The sequence below is a fragment of the Drosophila hydei genome, unplaced genomic scaffold, assembly GCF_003285905.1.
Source record: "Drosophila hydei strain 15085-1641.00,03,60 unplaced genomic scaffold, DhydRS2 tig00000090-arrow-arrow-pilon, whole genome shotgun sequence".
Classification (NCBI taxonomy): Eukaryota; Metazoa; Arthropoda; class Insecta; order Diptera; family Drosophilidae; genus Drosophila; species Drosophila hydei.
The window spans coordinates 987,485-1,003,270 of record NW_022045662.1 but is presented as its reverse complement, the minus strand read 5'-3'; the positions used below and the strand labels follow the sequence as shown (position 1 = coordinate 1,003,270).

The window sequence follows — 15,786 nt, the reverse complement described above, 5'->3', positions numbered from 1 at the left end:
TGCCTGAGCAGCGTGACATCGGAATATTTGTGCATTGATAGAAAAAGATAGAAAAGTATCTTTTGCTATTTACAAATGTATCTGGATGTGAAATTTCGAAAGACATCAGTGGAAATATTTCAGTCTATGATCCAAAACTTAAGTATCGAGAAAGCTGCACAAAAATAGAAATCAGTTTCCACTAGTTAAATAGACGAAAATAGAATTCTAAATATAATGTGGGCATAGGGTATACAGTCAGAGCTTTGCCAAATAGTGATAGCTTCCTCTATCCAATACCACATAAGAGATATATTGCTCTATATAGGCAGTATATTTCCAAAGGAATATAGAGTCTGTTTAATGGGAAATATCGATTGGCTTTATGGAAAGTGCTAGAAGATAAATCAATCAAATTGTACAACATTTATATCAACTGACTAACGGATCATGCATATATAGATATATAATGTATGGAAGCAATATAACTAGGCGCGCCTTATCGTGCGAAAAGAACTCTTTCATAGGAACTCGAGCAAATCGGAATCATTATAAAATTGGGCCACAAGCCCAACTCTAAACACACACAGACACATATGTATATAACAGTATAACAGTTGATATACGCGTGCGTATAACGTTTATCTGTCGAGTGGTTACTCTCAACCGATATTTAATGCCATTTGCCTGATAAGTTTTTAAGACCCCGTCATCAACTTATCTGCGCCTCACGCTCATAATTCATAATTCATTAATTTCTTTTGTTTTTTTTTTCACACTTTTTATTTTCCATTTTTAATTGCATTTTTTTGTTGTTTTTGTTTTTTTTTTGTTAGAGCAAAAGGTATTTATATAATTTGTATATAATTTTCCATATATTTAAAGCATAATTCATCAGCTAAGAATATGTTATATATTAAGCATAATTAAAACATCAGTATTGCATATATATGTATGTATATATATGCATTATAAATATTTCATTAAGCGATCTCTCTATCTCGCTCTAGCTACATAAACTATAATTCAGTTGTTTATCATTAAATAGTATAACGTTTAGGTTAGGGGAGGGGAGGTCTTGTCTATATATATAAATATACATAAACATGAATGTATATATATATATATATAAATATATGCTATACATATATAGCTAGTATAATTTCTGATCAGAATTTTGTTTTCGTATTGGTTTTTTTCTTCATTGAATGCATGTGTGTGGCACATGGTCGCCAGGTGGCGCCTTAAAGTTTTAGCACAGCTAAAAAAAAAATGTTTAAAAACGTTTTACAGCTACAACTTATATCGATATGCGTATATATGTGTGTGTATGTGTGTGTGCGTGTGGTGTGTAGGTGTCTGTGTCTGTGTAGGTGTGTTACTTCAAATAAATATTTACAAAGCAATTGCTTGTTTGTGTGTGTGTGTGCATGTTGTGTGTGTGCTTAAGCCACTTTTTAAAATAAAAAAAAAATTAGTTAATATGCAAAGAAAAGAGGCATAAAATATAAAACTACATAAGAAAATGAGAAGCGTATAATAGGGTGGTTGGTCGTTAAGATTTGTTTTTTCTTCTGATTAGCAAAAAAACCTGATTCAAATCGGAGCAAACCGACAAAAAAAACCCCATTGGCAGCTGCACTTGTTTCTACTGTACGCTAGATGGCGTTGCAACAGCAACTTTGCTCTTGGCATTGTTGGCGCTGTTGCTGTTGTTAGTGTTGTTGCTGCTGCTGTTGCTGCTACTAGGTCCATAGGGTGTACAGTTGTCGCTCGAAAGCGTCGACTGCTCCACATTTGTGCCCATCGATGAGTTAATGAAATTGATGTATTGATGCAACTTCAAGGCGGCTATCAGCGAGCTCAAATAGTCGTTGATGTTGCCCTGTTGGACCTGTTTGATCTGTCTGGAGACATTTCTATAGACGCGACGCGAGATCTTATTGGATAAGCGGCCGACGGTCTGGACTGTGTGTAAAACGGGGTCCTCGCTGGCGGGAACTGGCACTACAACGACAAAGAGAAAAAAGATGGATAAGATAAATATAAGAATGAAGACAAAAATAAAGCAAAATATAAAGAGCAATAGATAACAATAGGCTTTAACTAGTTGCGAATTATAAGCAAAAGTTGTTTAGTTTTAGTATGAAATGCTTTTACTTATTTTGTTGTTAATTGTTTTAGATTTAAAGTATTTGTTATTGTGCTTTGCTTACCATTAGCTTGTTGATTTCCCTATCGATAATGCCTACGATCTCTGGATTTCTTCTAATGTATTCAACAATTTCGGTTATGATTTTCAACGACATGGACAAAAATACCGTAGAGGCAGCTACTAAGAATCTAGTGTCGATCTCTTGATCATAGTCAGGCTCCCCAATAACAATAACTACAAGAGAGCAGAGAGACAGAGAGAGAGAGAGAGAGAGAGAGAGAGAGAGAGATAGAGAAAAGACGAAGATAACATAGATAGAGACATAGAGAGAAAGGGAGAGAGAGAGAATACATAGTTTTTAGCAAATTAATCAACACTGCATGCATAGTTTCCGAGAAATTCTTAATGAACTGGGACGGGTAGTATCGGGTATTGCCCTAGGGAGTTACGCAACAAGAGACCCACTTGAACTAAGGCTAGGAATCATTGAAGTATGAATTGATTTCGTTAGCAAACAGACATGCTTTAGAGTTAGGGTTAGGTTTAAGGTTAGGGTTAGGCTTAGGTGGTGTTAGGTTTGTGTTAGGTTAGGTTTGGGTTAGTTATAGGGCGTGTGGCTCACACTTACTGTCATTCTCAGCAGTTTTGCCATTTCGCACGACAGCTTTTTGTTTATCTGAGAATTAAAAATATTTACGCTTTATTTAGGTCGGGAAATGGGGAACCCGAAACTGGAAAGTCACTAAATCAGAATTCTTGGCAATTCCAGGGTTTGCGAGGAAATTTAAGTGGAGAAACATGAGAAACATTTGTGTCAACTGAATGCGGTTTCAAAACTGATTCGGGGAAAAGCTGTGAGTCTTCAACGAAAGTATTTCGCATTTTTTATTTACTTAACTCCACTTTGAATTCTATTGAAAAACAATATTCAAAAGATCTATCTAAGCCTTAAGTGTAAGCATAGTTTTCCTATAGATAAGATTGGGCTGAAGTATTTGTTTGCCTTGAGATATGCTCTCCCTTTGCTGCATATACACTTTAGTTATACCCTGGAAATGCCCCTCGGAATCTACAGCCTAGCAGCTAATATAGATATAGCTGGAGATTAGCTATATTCTATAGAGTTACTCACCATTATCCTCCTCGACATCCGATTCGCATTTGGGGAAATAGTATTCGAGGAGACGCTCAGCCAGAGCTGTAGTCGTGTCTACCCCATTGACGGCGAGGCTGCCATATTGGGTGGCCAGCACCTCGTTGGCCTTCTGCCAGGCGAGATCCTTGAGCGAAGCGGCCTTCTGTTGGCCCGCGGCCTTGAATTTAACAACGCGCTCCAGATGGGGCTGAACGACATCGATGACCTTGTTCTTGGCCTGGGCATAGATCTCCTGTGGTGTGTCCTTAATGATGGGCGCCTTCACCTCCAGCGTCTCGATGCCCTTGACCAGCGTCTGATCCACATAGGCTATGGGGCGATCCAAGCGATTCACAATGGGCGCGGCTGTGGTGACAGCGCGTGCAACGCAATCCTCGGCCGCATTCAAGGCCCAATTGAAGACGCGATTTTTGCCTGAGAGAGAGAGAGAAGAAGATAAAGAAGAGATAAGTTATGAAACTATCTGAATAATTATATGTATATATAAATATATAGATATATAAATATATTTTAAGGCTTTTTAAACAGTGACAATTGAGCTCTGGCCTGACTGATAAGCAGCTGCAATTCCCCCCACCTTCTCCCCATTCCCATACTCAGCGGGTCGCCTCGGGAGTTGCCTTATCGCCAGTTGTCGGCGTTGCCTGATTGATAAGCAACTGCGCAGTTGCCAGAATTTTGTTGTTGTAGCTTTTAGCTGTTTGCTGTTAGTTAGACTTTGATAGTTGCTGCCCATTTAGTCATCAACAACAATTTTTCATCTCAGAGGTAGCACAGTGAATGAAATCAAATGTAACGCAAACAAGTCAAAAGTCCAACTATACATTCACTCTCACTCACACTTACTCATTCCCTCTCTCTTTCACAAGCACACACTCACACAGTTCAGCGTTTACGGCGACATTTTGTTCGCGCCCCCTGTTGGCCACGCCACTGACTGCACTTTCCTAAGTTATTCATAGCGCGCACAAGCACAGACACACACGCACTAAAAATTGAAAGAAAAAAAATGTTGGGCTGGCAACAAATTGCTAAGTTATGTAAATTTGTTGTTTTTGCACTTTGCACGCAGCCGAAGAGCAGCGTCATGAGTGAAAGAATTTCGCCTGCTTTTGACGGCAGGTCATGGTTGTTGTTGTTATTGCTGTTGATGTGGCCGCTGCTGCGGTTTTATTGACTGCTGGTTCAATTGGCTTAATTGGCTTCAATTTGGCAATCGCCAATTGCAATTTGCCGGCTCAATTAAATTTTTTCGAGTTTCGACTTCACGGCGAATTCGTCAAGCAATATTCACACTCAAAATGGCGAACTTTGCACTCGCCGACGCCGTCGCAGTCGCAGTCGCGGCTTTGGGCGTGCTCAAGCAACGGGGTTTTGGTTTTTGCTTTTGAATGCTGTTTCGTTTCGTTTCTTCTGTTTTTCGTAGTCGGCTACAATTACTCGAACTGCAATTGATTTGCCGTTAGTTAACCGGCAGCTAAGCTGGAGGTCAATGCACTTGCATAGCCTAAACACATGGCCGGAGACATGTACTGCAAATGGGGGAAAAGCTGCTGAAATACGAATAAACTTACCCTTCACTTTTCCATAGACATCTTGCGATTTATCCCAAGCTGCATTCACCACAGGCAACTTAATGATGCGCTCTAGCGACTCCAAATGCGGCAACAGGTCCTTAGCATCCTTTGGCGGCTCAGTAGGCTCAGCCACTGCGGTACTATTCGTCTTTATAGTACCGTTGTTGCCGTTGCTGTTGCCTGTTGCGTTTTTTTGCTCTACACTTGCCATGTTTCTTATAATATTTGCTATTTTTCTTTCTTTCGCTTTTTGCTTAATTTTCACTTTATTTTTCTTTATTTTATTTTATGCTTTAGCACGGCACTTTTTCGTCTTTTGTGGCACCAAAGAAAAAAAGCGGACAATTGTATATGTGTTGTTGAGTGTGTGTGCGTGTATGTGTCAATTCCACGAGCTAGAGAACTTGAAAAGGGGGCTCTGTATGTGTGTGTGGGGACCTGTGGAAGTGTGTATATATTTATATATACGATCTCTAATACACTGGGCACGTCTGTTCGCTGTCGCACTCAACGCGTTTCTGACTGACTTACAAGCTGCGCGGCTGGTTTATTATGAGGGCCTCTCCTCCAGAAGACGACGACGACGCCGACGGTATCGAAGCGAGCGCCAAAAACGTATCATAAGCGTGTGAGCAAAAGAGAGGTCGAGACGTAGGAGCAGACAGAGATGGAGAGTGCGCAACGTGCTCTCTTTGCTGGCTTTTGAGTTTTGGACTTGCGGGCACATCAGCGCTGCTGACGGAGCTGCACTGCAATGTTGCATTTGAGCGACAGTCGGCGGCGAAAGTCTGTGTCTGTTGCCAGGCGAATTGAGAGCAGCCAAACAAATGATTAAACGAGCAGAAGAACTCAATTGCAAAAGATTGCTTAATCTAACTTTATATTTCGATGAGAGCTTGAAATCAGAAAACATTCGATTAGTAAAGTCTTGTAAAATTAAACTTGGGAGAGGTATTGCGTGATAAATGCTTGGTCGTCTACTGCTTGCACGCAGTGTCAGCAAACGTCTCATGCAACCGGTGTTGGTAAGTGTCGTATTGTTACTTTGGACTTGAATTGAATTTCAACATTTGAAAATGACGTTTCGAAATTGGTGTAATCAAATTAAGTGTTTATTTGCATTTTCAATGGGTGTGTCTGGGAGGCTGGACGGGTAGTCAGGTGGGCATGATACAACCAGCATGCAATTCCCATTGGTATTTGCATAAGTGGAATCACACCGATCGAGAATAAACACATTTAAACCAGAAGCGGGCGGTCGGCGAGAGAGCGCATGAGAGCATGTAAAGAGAGCGAAACGAAGAGAACAGCAGCGAGGGAGAGCGCGGGAGAGCTCACGGTTGAGAGGACGCGCCATGCTTGACAACTAGATTAACACGCAGAGCAGACCACCCCCTCTCCCTACCCTCACACATCTATATAGAAAGTACATATTACCATTTATTATCAATTGTTTTGCTTATTTGTGTGTGTGCATGCATAACCTTTGACCCGCCACCGAATACTAGACCGTATTGCCGCGATAATACGCTGCGCAGTGCGCTTGACCAACACTAAGAGAATAGAAGATCATGTCATCAGAGACGGAGATGGCGCCATGGCTGGCGCATTACAAGTACGTCTGTACCTACACACAAATACATATGTACAGATGTATGGACTAAGCGTACGTATACGTAATATTTGCTCAGCTCTGTGTAATTGCAGCGCAGTTCCAAAGTTCAAACAACGGGTTCTGACTAAATGACTTGTGCTAAAAACGAACAGCAACACGTTGAAATGCTACACCGGAGGCTGCACGACCGATAAATACCCTGTATAAATCGGCTTCTTCGCAATCTGAAGCCGATACATATCTAATATGCATATGAAATAATCAATATTTGTTATCCTATATTAATATCCTATATTTACGATATTTATCGAATAATCTGAAATCGAAAACAGTTATAGATATTTAAAAATCAATTTAAAGTGTCTCAGAATTACATAAAATAGCATTTCGCATAACTTTTGTTCGTTATATCTATCATACTTGTACGGGAAATCGATACTTATCGATTTAACTGGCATTTTGAGAAGCTATCTAACATAGAATAAAGGATATATACGAAATTTTGAATTTATAACGTTAAAAATTGATCGAGACATGACAACTAAAATAAGTTAAAAAATCAGCTCAACGAATTTAGTCGACATTATAATTGAATTGGCAAACAACTATGCCATGCATAATGAGTATACCATATGCGAGGCCCTAGCCTAAAAGCCGTCTGGGTCCAAAGATAAGCCGTTCCAGACGCTGGCCAATAAGTGAAGTATGCCCAATCAGGCGTCTGGTACGTGGCCCAGTTCCGTTCGCTGACTTTTCTCTGCGTCTGGCCACAAACCACATTAGGTATCACAGACTGTTCCAAAGTTCAGCTCACATGCGTTGTCATCATAGCGGGGATTGCGCTATAATCCAATCGAGGTGCTAATTATCGATGCTTATTACCGATATCGATATCTTAATGATTATACAGCTAGCTCTATCTCCCTTTTGCTATCTCGGCCTCACTCTCTCTCTCTCTGCTTGTAGCGCTTCCAAGTGTTTGTCATTCAGTCGACTTTGAGCCGCGTCTTATCGCACTTACAAAACTACGTACCCAATTAAATGTTTACAACATTGTAAATCAATTCAGACAGTTAAAAAATGTAAGACCGGTACCTTGTAATGGTTTATAGACGTCTCGAATAATACATAAACAAACCGTAAATCAAAACATGCACAAATAATGTTAGTAAATAATTATTTTAGCTTACAGTGCACCGACTGTATATATCACTTTGATCCGTTAAATCTGGCGGAAGATCTACTTTTTATAACTGTCAATTCTTTCTAGTCTACAAATTTCTTAAGATAAGTATAAAACCACTAAAATTTGTAGTATCTATATAGATAGATTTTCATACGACAATACCCTTTAGTATCTATATATGAATATGGATATCTATCTCTACATTCTTTACTCAATTCCAAACTAGTCAAAAACTTATGTGGTATAATATTTGCTCCCTCTTCTTCACCAAGAGCATCATCATATTTGTCATGTATGTATACATTAACTGTTAAGCCAGATGGTAATTGAGTTATATTATCTATGGATTACGTCGTACACCAACCACATCATCCCAATATCAAATGCACTCATTCGCTTCAAATAAGCATTGCGTTGTCGGTTATTGACACTCATCGTTCTTATCGTGCCATATACATGCATATATATGTATGTGTAAATATGTATATAAACATATATACATATACTATGGAGTCCATAGTATGTAAAGTCCAGAGTTTAGTAGCAGCTGTATTCATTTGCAATTTATATACCAGATGTTGCAGCATGTGTAGCGCTTCCAAGGTTTTTCCTATATACACACAAATATATATACTATATATAGTACTACTTTTAACCCAATTCACTTTAATCGCGCTTGTGTGTATCCAATAAAAAAAAAAAAAACAAAATAATGAAAATAAAAAGATGATAAATTTGGACTTTGTTCGGACTCCACATTCATTACGTTAATCATGCGTAATTTGGTTGAGTCGTTGGCTAGCTCATTGTTTGCTCTGATTCTTCTTCTAAACATTATCGCATTTGCTAATAACAACAAAAAACAAGTGTGTACCCAACGCTCAATTCTGATAAATTAAATAATCGTCTGTGTTGTGTGAAAAGTTTTTTTTAATTATATCGTAATGCTGAATGTCTGTCACAGCGCAGTTCTTATCATACGATGATATATGGGCCTCTTCAGACCACAGAATTTTTTAGATTTATTTATTTCTTTTGTTTCTGTTAAGTGCTTAAGCGCTGCGAGTATCTCGTAACGCAGCAATGACGCCCTGTTGCTTTATACCTTAATCTTTAGTTAGCTGAAGACTTAGAAATGTTTGAAAGCTTTTTGAAATCGCTTGGCAAGTACTTGAGATATACATATTTACGATGAGTGCAATTTTTATGCCAAATGCTGACTGATTCTCGAGTTACCAGAGACTCTTAGTGAAAAAGGTGTTATCATTACTCTAGATTTCATTCTGTGTTAAACAGCTGTGGATTTTGTTTGTTCCCTTGGGTAAATATTATATAGAAAGCAAAGCTTTCTAGTTGCATTCTCACATTTGTACATAATATCACATGCATATTTCCTTAGAGAGTCCTTCATAATTGCCGTATAATTCCGGAGACAGTTTTTAACATCAATCTGAACTTCATATATGGCTTAGAACTCGAGTTACTTGGGTTTATGTTGATGCATGCAAACATTACGGTCTGCAAATGGCTAGACTCACTGTAAAATATGATCCTTAGCACGAGATGTCTGCCTGACTCTCTTAAGCTTTACGCCTCTCTCTATCTCGCTCTCTCCCTGTCTGGGTTGCTTAAACGTTAAACGCTACTCGTTATAAAGCAGACCAAAGGAGAAATAAAAAAACAAAGGCAGAAGCAACAAAAAAAAGCACCCAGACAGTTGGACTTTGAACGCTCTACGTGTCGCCGCTAGCGTCGTCGTCTGCGTGGCTAATGACGACGACGACGACGACGAAGCAGCAGCAGCAGCGACAGCGACGTGCCGCCGTCGCCACGAAGCGTTGAGAAAATTCGATGAGTGGTGGAGCGTAAGTTTAATTTGTTGGACAGCAGCAAAAGCAAAAACAAAAAAAAAAAACAAAAAAACAAGCATGAGACTCTTTACTCTTTGACTAAATTTAGACAAGAGCAAAGACCAACTCTTGGCGTACGTCACATTGCACATACATAAATACACACACGCATGCTATTAGTTGCCATCTTGGGGGTACAGTTTGACATGCCACACGCGTCTACAGCTCACGCAGTAGATCAACATGAGTGCAGAAGTACTTGCACAGACACATTGACCATCACTCACACGCATACACATACACAAATCTTGGCAAATACGGCGGCGAATTTTGTTTTTGCATTTCATTTTTGTCGTTGTTGTGTTTGACAGCTCTTAGTTCGCTCAATGACAAACGGTTAACTAAGCTTTGCATAAAATATGCCCTGATAGTTATAAATACATATGTACATATGTATGTGTACATACATATATCTTTGAATGTATGTATCTGCATATGTACATATACTGTTAATTCGCCGGCTGAACTTTGAGTTTAAGCAATGCTAATTTCGGCGCGTATTGTTTTTTTGTTGTTGTTGCTTTTCTCTTTTTCTGCTGCTTCTTCTTAGGACGCTTCCGTTGCCGTTTGAATTCTTGATTTTGTCTATTATAATAATCTGTTTGTCTGTATGTCAATATGTATGTTTGCATGTCTGTGCATATATACATATCTGTTAGCGCAAGCTTTTTTCATATTTTGTTTTTGTCTTTTGTTGTTTGTTAAACGCAACCTTGATCTTTTATTTTTGGATGTGCGAATTCTAGAACTGTTGTCTGTGTGTATGTTCATGGGTGTGTGTGCATGTGCTTGTGTTGCTCTTGAACTGCAGCAATAAACAAATTTGATACGAATTGTATAGTTGCGACAATCCAATCTCCGGATCGTATTCAGTAAGTGAAAGAAAGAGATTGCAGTTTGATTGTATTGATTGATTTACTGATGGATTGACCTAATTCATTTATTGACTATCTGACATCATTTAGCAATTTAAAAAATGCAAAAAGTTGAGGAAACGAAATGAATTTTTAATTGATTTGTGGTGAAACTCGACTTAAGTGCTGTCCTTTTCAGTCGTTCAATAATGCAGGTGAGAACAAGACACTAGTTTGATATATTCATCAGTTTTTACGTGTATATTGGGTCAGGTCAGAGTTGTCATTAGGGCAAACGCAGAGGCAGGGGCAAAGGCAGATTAGGGTCACGCTGTGAACGTGAACACCTGTTACCGTTATATGTCCTGAATTATAACGGCCCATCACGGTTCAGTTCAAGTTGAAGATGGAGAACGAAAACATGTCCGCTGCTCCATTGCTGAGCAAATCGAATCCTGTTTTTTGCTGCTATTTATTTTGGAGCAGTCTGCTCATTCTTAAAATGCTATTCATGGCTCTGTTGACAGCCAGGCAGCGTATAAAAACAAAAAGCTTTGCCAATCCTGAGGATTTGCGCGTTGGCAGATGCACGGATGTCCGTTTCAACGATCCCAACGTGGAGCGAGTGCGTCGGTAAGTGAAAAATTGCAGTTAAATGTGTTATTTGTTGCTACTGCTATCATTATACGCTCGAAAATCCATTTAATTTACTTATGCTAATGTACAGTGTGTGGGCCACGTACTTTCACTCTCGCCTTGCAGCTTATTAAGCGTGTCCCACACACGTCACAATAGCACTTGATCAGCTTCGCTCTAAAATTTAGTCGATCATGAGCAATATATGCTTTCATATATGTAATATATTAAGCAAAATAATTCATTGTTTTTATTTGATTATTACAATTATTATTCATAATCTCAATATATTGTATTTGTTCTATTCATAAGTGAAGTGTGTGGGCCCCTTTTTTTCTTACATGTATATTTACTCTCTTCCCCTCTCTCACACTATCTGTCTCTTATTCCAGTGCTCATCGCAACGATTTGGAGAATGTGCTGCCCTTTTTGCTAATGTCCCTGGCCTATGTGGCCTGCAGCCCCCACCCCCTGACCGCCAAGATGCTTATACGCATTGGAGCCAGCGCTCGACTGCTGCATACCATTGTCTATGCGGTGCTGCCGCTGCCACAGCCGACGCGAGCGATCTGCTTTTTCATCACGTTTGGCATTGTGTGCTTCGAGGCGATTTATGTGATCATCTGTTCTATCAAATATATCTAAAGAGTGGAGAGAAGAGGAGGAGGAGAGGCGAGAGGAAGACGTCGGTTTTATGAGCCGTTTAACATTTGATGTTTTGCCTAGTCACCTAGTCAGTAGCTTATCTAGTCGCACACATACACACTTAACGTATATATAGCTTGGAACCAGTTTGACCAGTTGCTGCTGAGCCGCTTAAGTTGGAACTGGAACTTCACATTGGATCACTTGCCAAAGTTCGTTTTAGCTGCACAGACAGAAAATATACGCTCGCCATGTCCAACACATCCGCTCATACGATGCATGATAAGCTGGCCAATATGGAGCTGCTCACACTGGACAATCCTGTGTTCTGTTGCTATCTCTTTTGGGCCACGGTGTTGGTAGTGAAGATGCTGCTCATGTCCCTGCTGACAGCGCTGCAGCGTTTCCGCTACAAGGTAAGTCCAGGATGTGCCCCACACACACGCACATACATACATACACAACTGCAGCTCATTCCGCATTTTGAATTTCACAGCTGTTGGGTCTGGTGCCGCTGGCAGTGCGGCGCAAGGTAAATCCTGCATGTGTGAAATAATCATATACAATATAAGGTGTATGGGACCCAAGTTCTGCTCTGCTTGTTTTTTAAGCTTTCGCTTTCAGTTGCACTGCGCGCCATTCACAATCCATCAAGCGTCGCTGCTAATCGTTGTCCCATACAAATGTGCAGTGTATGGGACCCAATTCCTATGAAGCTTGACATTTCCATTCACAATCCAGCTCTCCATCTCATCAACGTTGTTTCTATAAATACCGAATGCAATTATATTTTTTTTGCGTATTGAAAACTAAACGTTCGCATATAAACATATACTTACAAACATGTATGCATATATTATAAAACTTTATATATTAATGCATACACATGCTTGTATGTATCTATATATGCGTGAGCTGTTTGGCAACATATTGTTAAATTGGCAATCGCACTCTCTCATTCACTCGTTCATTTATTTACTTTCCCTCTCGCTTGCACGCTTTTTAATGCGATGTATTTAGTAGAAGCGGTTAAAATTCCAATGAACGCCTTCCAATAATTCCATTTGCCTGCCACCACTTTTCAGGTCTTTCCCAACGAAGAAGATCTGTTTTTCAAGAACATTGAAGTGCAGTTCGATGATCCACACGTGGAACGCGTGCGAAGGTGGGTATGAAAAATAGTCAAATTTAAGATATTGACAGCTTCCTCTCTCCCTCTCTTTCGTCACTTAGAGCTCATCGCAATGACATGGAGAATATTTTGCCATATTTCATCATGGCCTTGATCTATGTGAGCACCAACCCCAACCCCCTGGTGGCCTGCAATCTGTTCCGCGTGGCTGCCATTGCACGCATTGTCCACACACTCGTCTATGCTCTCTTTCCAGTGCCGCAGCCATCGCGTATTTTGGCCTTTGCCACGATGCTGCTGATTACCTTCTACATGGCTGCCGTTGTGGCTTTGCGTACTTTGCGTTTTATTTAAGTGTAGTCGAAGCAAGCAACGAATATTTTAAAAGTGGCGCCACAAAAAATTACGGACGCTGACGTCACATATTCATATTGGCCAGGGCAGCACAAATAGGTTTAGGGTTGTCGAGCTTTAAGTGTTTTTTTTTTCTAGAATACTCATGCGTAACTTAATAAAAGGTAATACATGTTAAAGCTGTGTGCTTTATGATGTCACAGCTGTAGCATTGTCCAGATAACAGTTTCTGCTGTGATTTTCAAGGTTGATAATAAATCGTTATCCTTAATTGGCTTTAAATAAACGTTTTACACTAAACAATTTAGGTAACCCAGCTAATGAATTGACCAGCGCTCGAGTTTCTGATGTCACGGTTAAAGAATAGCCACTCAAGGCTTCATGCAGCGCTCGTGTCACGACTCACTTTTACATGTAAACAAATCATGAACCAACATTCATTCATTTAACCTAACTACTTGATAACATGGAGCACGACAGTAGTTGCTGGGGGACCAGCTGGAAATAGCGCGATAATCTTTGACGTCACAGCTGGACTCAGCAGTTGTTACATGTAAACAGTGAAAGCGAAATTTGTATTTGGTTTCAACAAATTTTGTCTTATTTCTTTTTAAATTAAATTAACTATAATTAGCTTGAGATATAACAAACGAAAAAAAAAGAGATATTAATTTAAGTTAACGCGCCAGTGGGTGGGGAGAGCCTGCCGTCTTATGCTAAGTAGTGCTCCACCGGCCCCGCATCCGGGTCTTAGATGTTAAAGCCAGCATCTCGCATGCATTGCTTGTGCGCCTCAATTAGCTTTGTGCAGTTCTCCTCGCCGTTCTCCACAATGCTGCCAAATGCAAATTGATTAGAACAGAAATCAAATGCAAAAGCAACATTAAATTTTGTTGCGTCATCGCATTTCACTTACCACTGGTCACGTGCGCGCTTCGTTTCGGGGCAGGCACAGCAAGCTTTACATTTGGGTTTGTCGCCGCCGGCGGCGGCTGCATTAGACGCCGTCGTTGCGGCAGCGGTCTCCACGACTCCGACTCCCTTTGATGAACTGCTGCCCATTATTGTGTGTATGTTATTTACGCGGAGACTAGCACAAGACAAGAAAAGCGGGTTTTAAGTTAATTGGCTGCACTTCTGTTTGCGCTGGTATTTGTTTATGTAATAAAACCTACCTAAATTTAAAATATATGTGCACTTTATTTCACCACAATTCACACGAATAACAAATTTCAAGTTCACACACACGCGCACGTCAAACAGCTGCTTAGTTGCCTATCGATAGGCGGTGTTGCGGCACACGTGCTCAACAATGTTGATAGCTCAGCTTTTTTATAGTCAAATTTTGATTATAACTATGTTAAGGTGAGTGAAATTTCAGACGTACTCTTTTTTTTAGCAAAACTCATAGTGAACAGTCAACTATTCACGAAAAGCTATATATAAAACTAATTATATATTGGACATGGCTATGGATTATTTATAAGCTATAAATATATATGTATATGTATATATATTGGTGGATGTGTTAGCATTGCATAGATATTAAGAAATTAATGTAATTACAAGTGATTCAATATCACTGCTATAATTATTATTGCATATATTTATATATGTAGCTTTTTTGAAGCTAAGACTGACAGCACTGTTAATAAGCGCATAATGCAGGTCAACTATCGCAGCTGTTACCGATATACAAGCTAGCTAATTTGTATATTTTTCACTTCTACTAAACTAAATGTTTATTGAAATCAATATAACAAAGATCGCGATTTTAGAGTGTTTCCATTTGATCCGCGCTGGTGCTGGTCGCCGTTGGCTGCTTAAGCCGCTGCAGCATATTGTGTGAAACCAAATCTAGCTTTAAGTGCTGAACACTCAATGCGCTGCCATCCCAATCGTGCAGCATTTTGAATTTGGCCGGATCGCAAAGGTTCAGCAATTCTGAAAAAGAAAGATTTGTTATGATATATATTGTAATATATATGTTTTACTCTCACCCATGCCGCCGCTCTCGTACTCATTGCGCTCCCTTTCTAGCGTTATTTTTATGACATCTTGGCGAGCTGCGTGTTGGTTGGCGCGATGTTTGCCTATCGATTGTTTTAGCGCTATTTGTTGCAGCTCCTCGTCGAATCGTTGCAGATAAAGTGCAATTAGCTCTTCGAACTCCTGTGGGCTTAGCGGCGTAGTGCGTTCCTCATCAATGTGACCGAGAAACCAGCTCAGCTTCTCGCCCATTATATTGCTTTTAATCGCATGGCCGAGTCGCACTTTATGTTTGTTATTCTGTCTGCGTGCCTTTTTGCCCAGCGCCTTAGTTTTACGGCTGTTGGGATGTTTGCATTTCTCCAGTTCCTTACGTAAATTTGTCTGAAATTTTAATATATTATTAATTTAATTATTTATTTGTTAATGTATCGCTGCGACTTGCCATCTTGTTGAGCACGTTGTTTTTGTTTGACACAGCTGTTGGGTGCTATCGATATTTGGACTATTGTTATTACCACTAGAGGGCGCCAACGCAACGAACATCTGTTTAGTTTGAAGATCTTTGCAGTATTGCCCATTTAGCCATTTACTTAGA

The 15,786-nt window shown here is 39.8% G+C and overlaps 5 protein-coding genes across 7 annotated transcripts; 2 read left to right on the top strand and 3 right to left on the bottom strand.

Moving 5' to 3' along the window:
- Nucleotides 1–1,428: 1,428 nt before the first annotated feature.
- On the bottom strand, nt 1,429–5,416 carry LOC111598168 (lipid storage droplets surface-binding protein 2). 3 transcript variants are annotated; one of them, XM_023313260.2, is made up of 5 exons: nt 4,865–5,416; nt 3,267–3,704; nt 2,763–2,810; nt 2,196–2,368; nt 1,756–1,986 (listed from the first exon to the last, which is right to left on the bottom strand). In XM_023313260.2, exons 1-5 carry the CDS (start codon nt 5,076–5,078, stop codon nt 1,843–1,845), a joined length of 1,017 nt encoding a protein of 338 aa, XP_023169028.2. In that variant the 5' UTR covers nt 5,079–5,416; the 3' UTR covers nt 1,756–1,842. The 3 variants fall into 3 exon arrangements, with proteins under 3 accessions (XP_023169026.2, XP_023169027.1, XP_023169028.2); XM_023313258.2 differs by lacking the exon at nt 2,196–2,368 and having other exon boundaries at nt 1,429–1,986; nt 4,865–5,414; XM_023313259.2 differs by lacking the exons at nt 2,196–2,368; nt 2,763–2,810 and having other exon boundaries at nt 1,429–1,986; nt 4,865–5,413.
- A 5,034-nt stretch (nt 5,417–10,450) lies between these two features.
- LOC111598122 (microsomal glutathione S-transferase 1) lies at nt 10,451–11,764 on the top strand. Its single transcript, XM_023313179.1, has 2 exons — nt 10,451–11,065; nt 11,461–11,764. Exons 1-2 carry the CDS (start codon nt 10,839–10,841, stop codon nt 11,711–11,713), a joined length of 480 nt encoding a protein of 159 aa, XP_023168947.1. The 5' UTR covers nt 10,451–10,838; the 3' UTR covers nt 11,714–11,764.
- Nucleotides 11,765–11,845: 81 nt separating this feature from the next.
- LOC111598121 (microsomal glutathione S-transferase 1) lies at nt 11,846–13,737 on the top strand. The gene is made up of 4 exons (XM_023313178.2): nt 11,846–12,129; nt 12,799–12,878; nt 12,947–13,445; nt 13,508–13,737. The coding sequence occupies exons 1-3, from the start codon at nt 11,965–11,967 to the stop codon at nt 13,197–13,199; spliced, it is 498 nt and encodes a 165-aa protein (XP_023168946.1). The 5' UTR covers nt 11,846–11,964; the 3' UTR covers nt 13,200–13,445; nt 13,508–13,737.
- Nucleotides 13,738–13,859: 122 nt separating this feature from the next.
- LOC111598141 (cytochrome c oxidase copper chaperone) lies at nt 13,860–14,475 on the bottom strand. The gene is made up of 3 exons (XM_023313203.2): nt 14,375–14,475; nt 14,116–14,289; nt 13,860–14,034 (listed from the first exon to the last, which is right to left on the bottom strand). The coding sequence occupies exons 2-3, from the start codon at nt 14,259–14,261 to the stop codon at nt 13,950–13,952; spliced, it is 231 nt and encodes a 76-aa protein (XP_023168971.2). The 5' UTR covers nt 14,262–14,289; nt 14,375–14,475; the 3' UTR covers nt 13,860–13,949.
- A 469-nt stretch (nt 14,476–14,944) lies between these two features.
- On the bottom strand, nt 14,945–15,663 carry LOC111598139 (translation machinery-associated protein 16 homolog). The gene is made up of 3 exons (XM_023313201.2): nt 15,634–15,663; nt 15,200–15,572; nt 14,945–15,143 (listed from the first exon to the last, which is right to left on the bottom strand). The coding sequence occupies exons 1-3, from the start codon at nt 15,634–15,636 to the stop codon at nt 14,974–14,976; spliced, it is 546 nt and encodes a 181-aa protein (XP_023168969.1). The 5' UTR covers nt 15,637–15,663; the 3' UTR covers nt 14,945–14,973.
- Nucleotides 15,664–15,786: the final 123 nt, after the last annotated feature.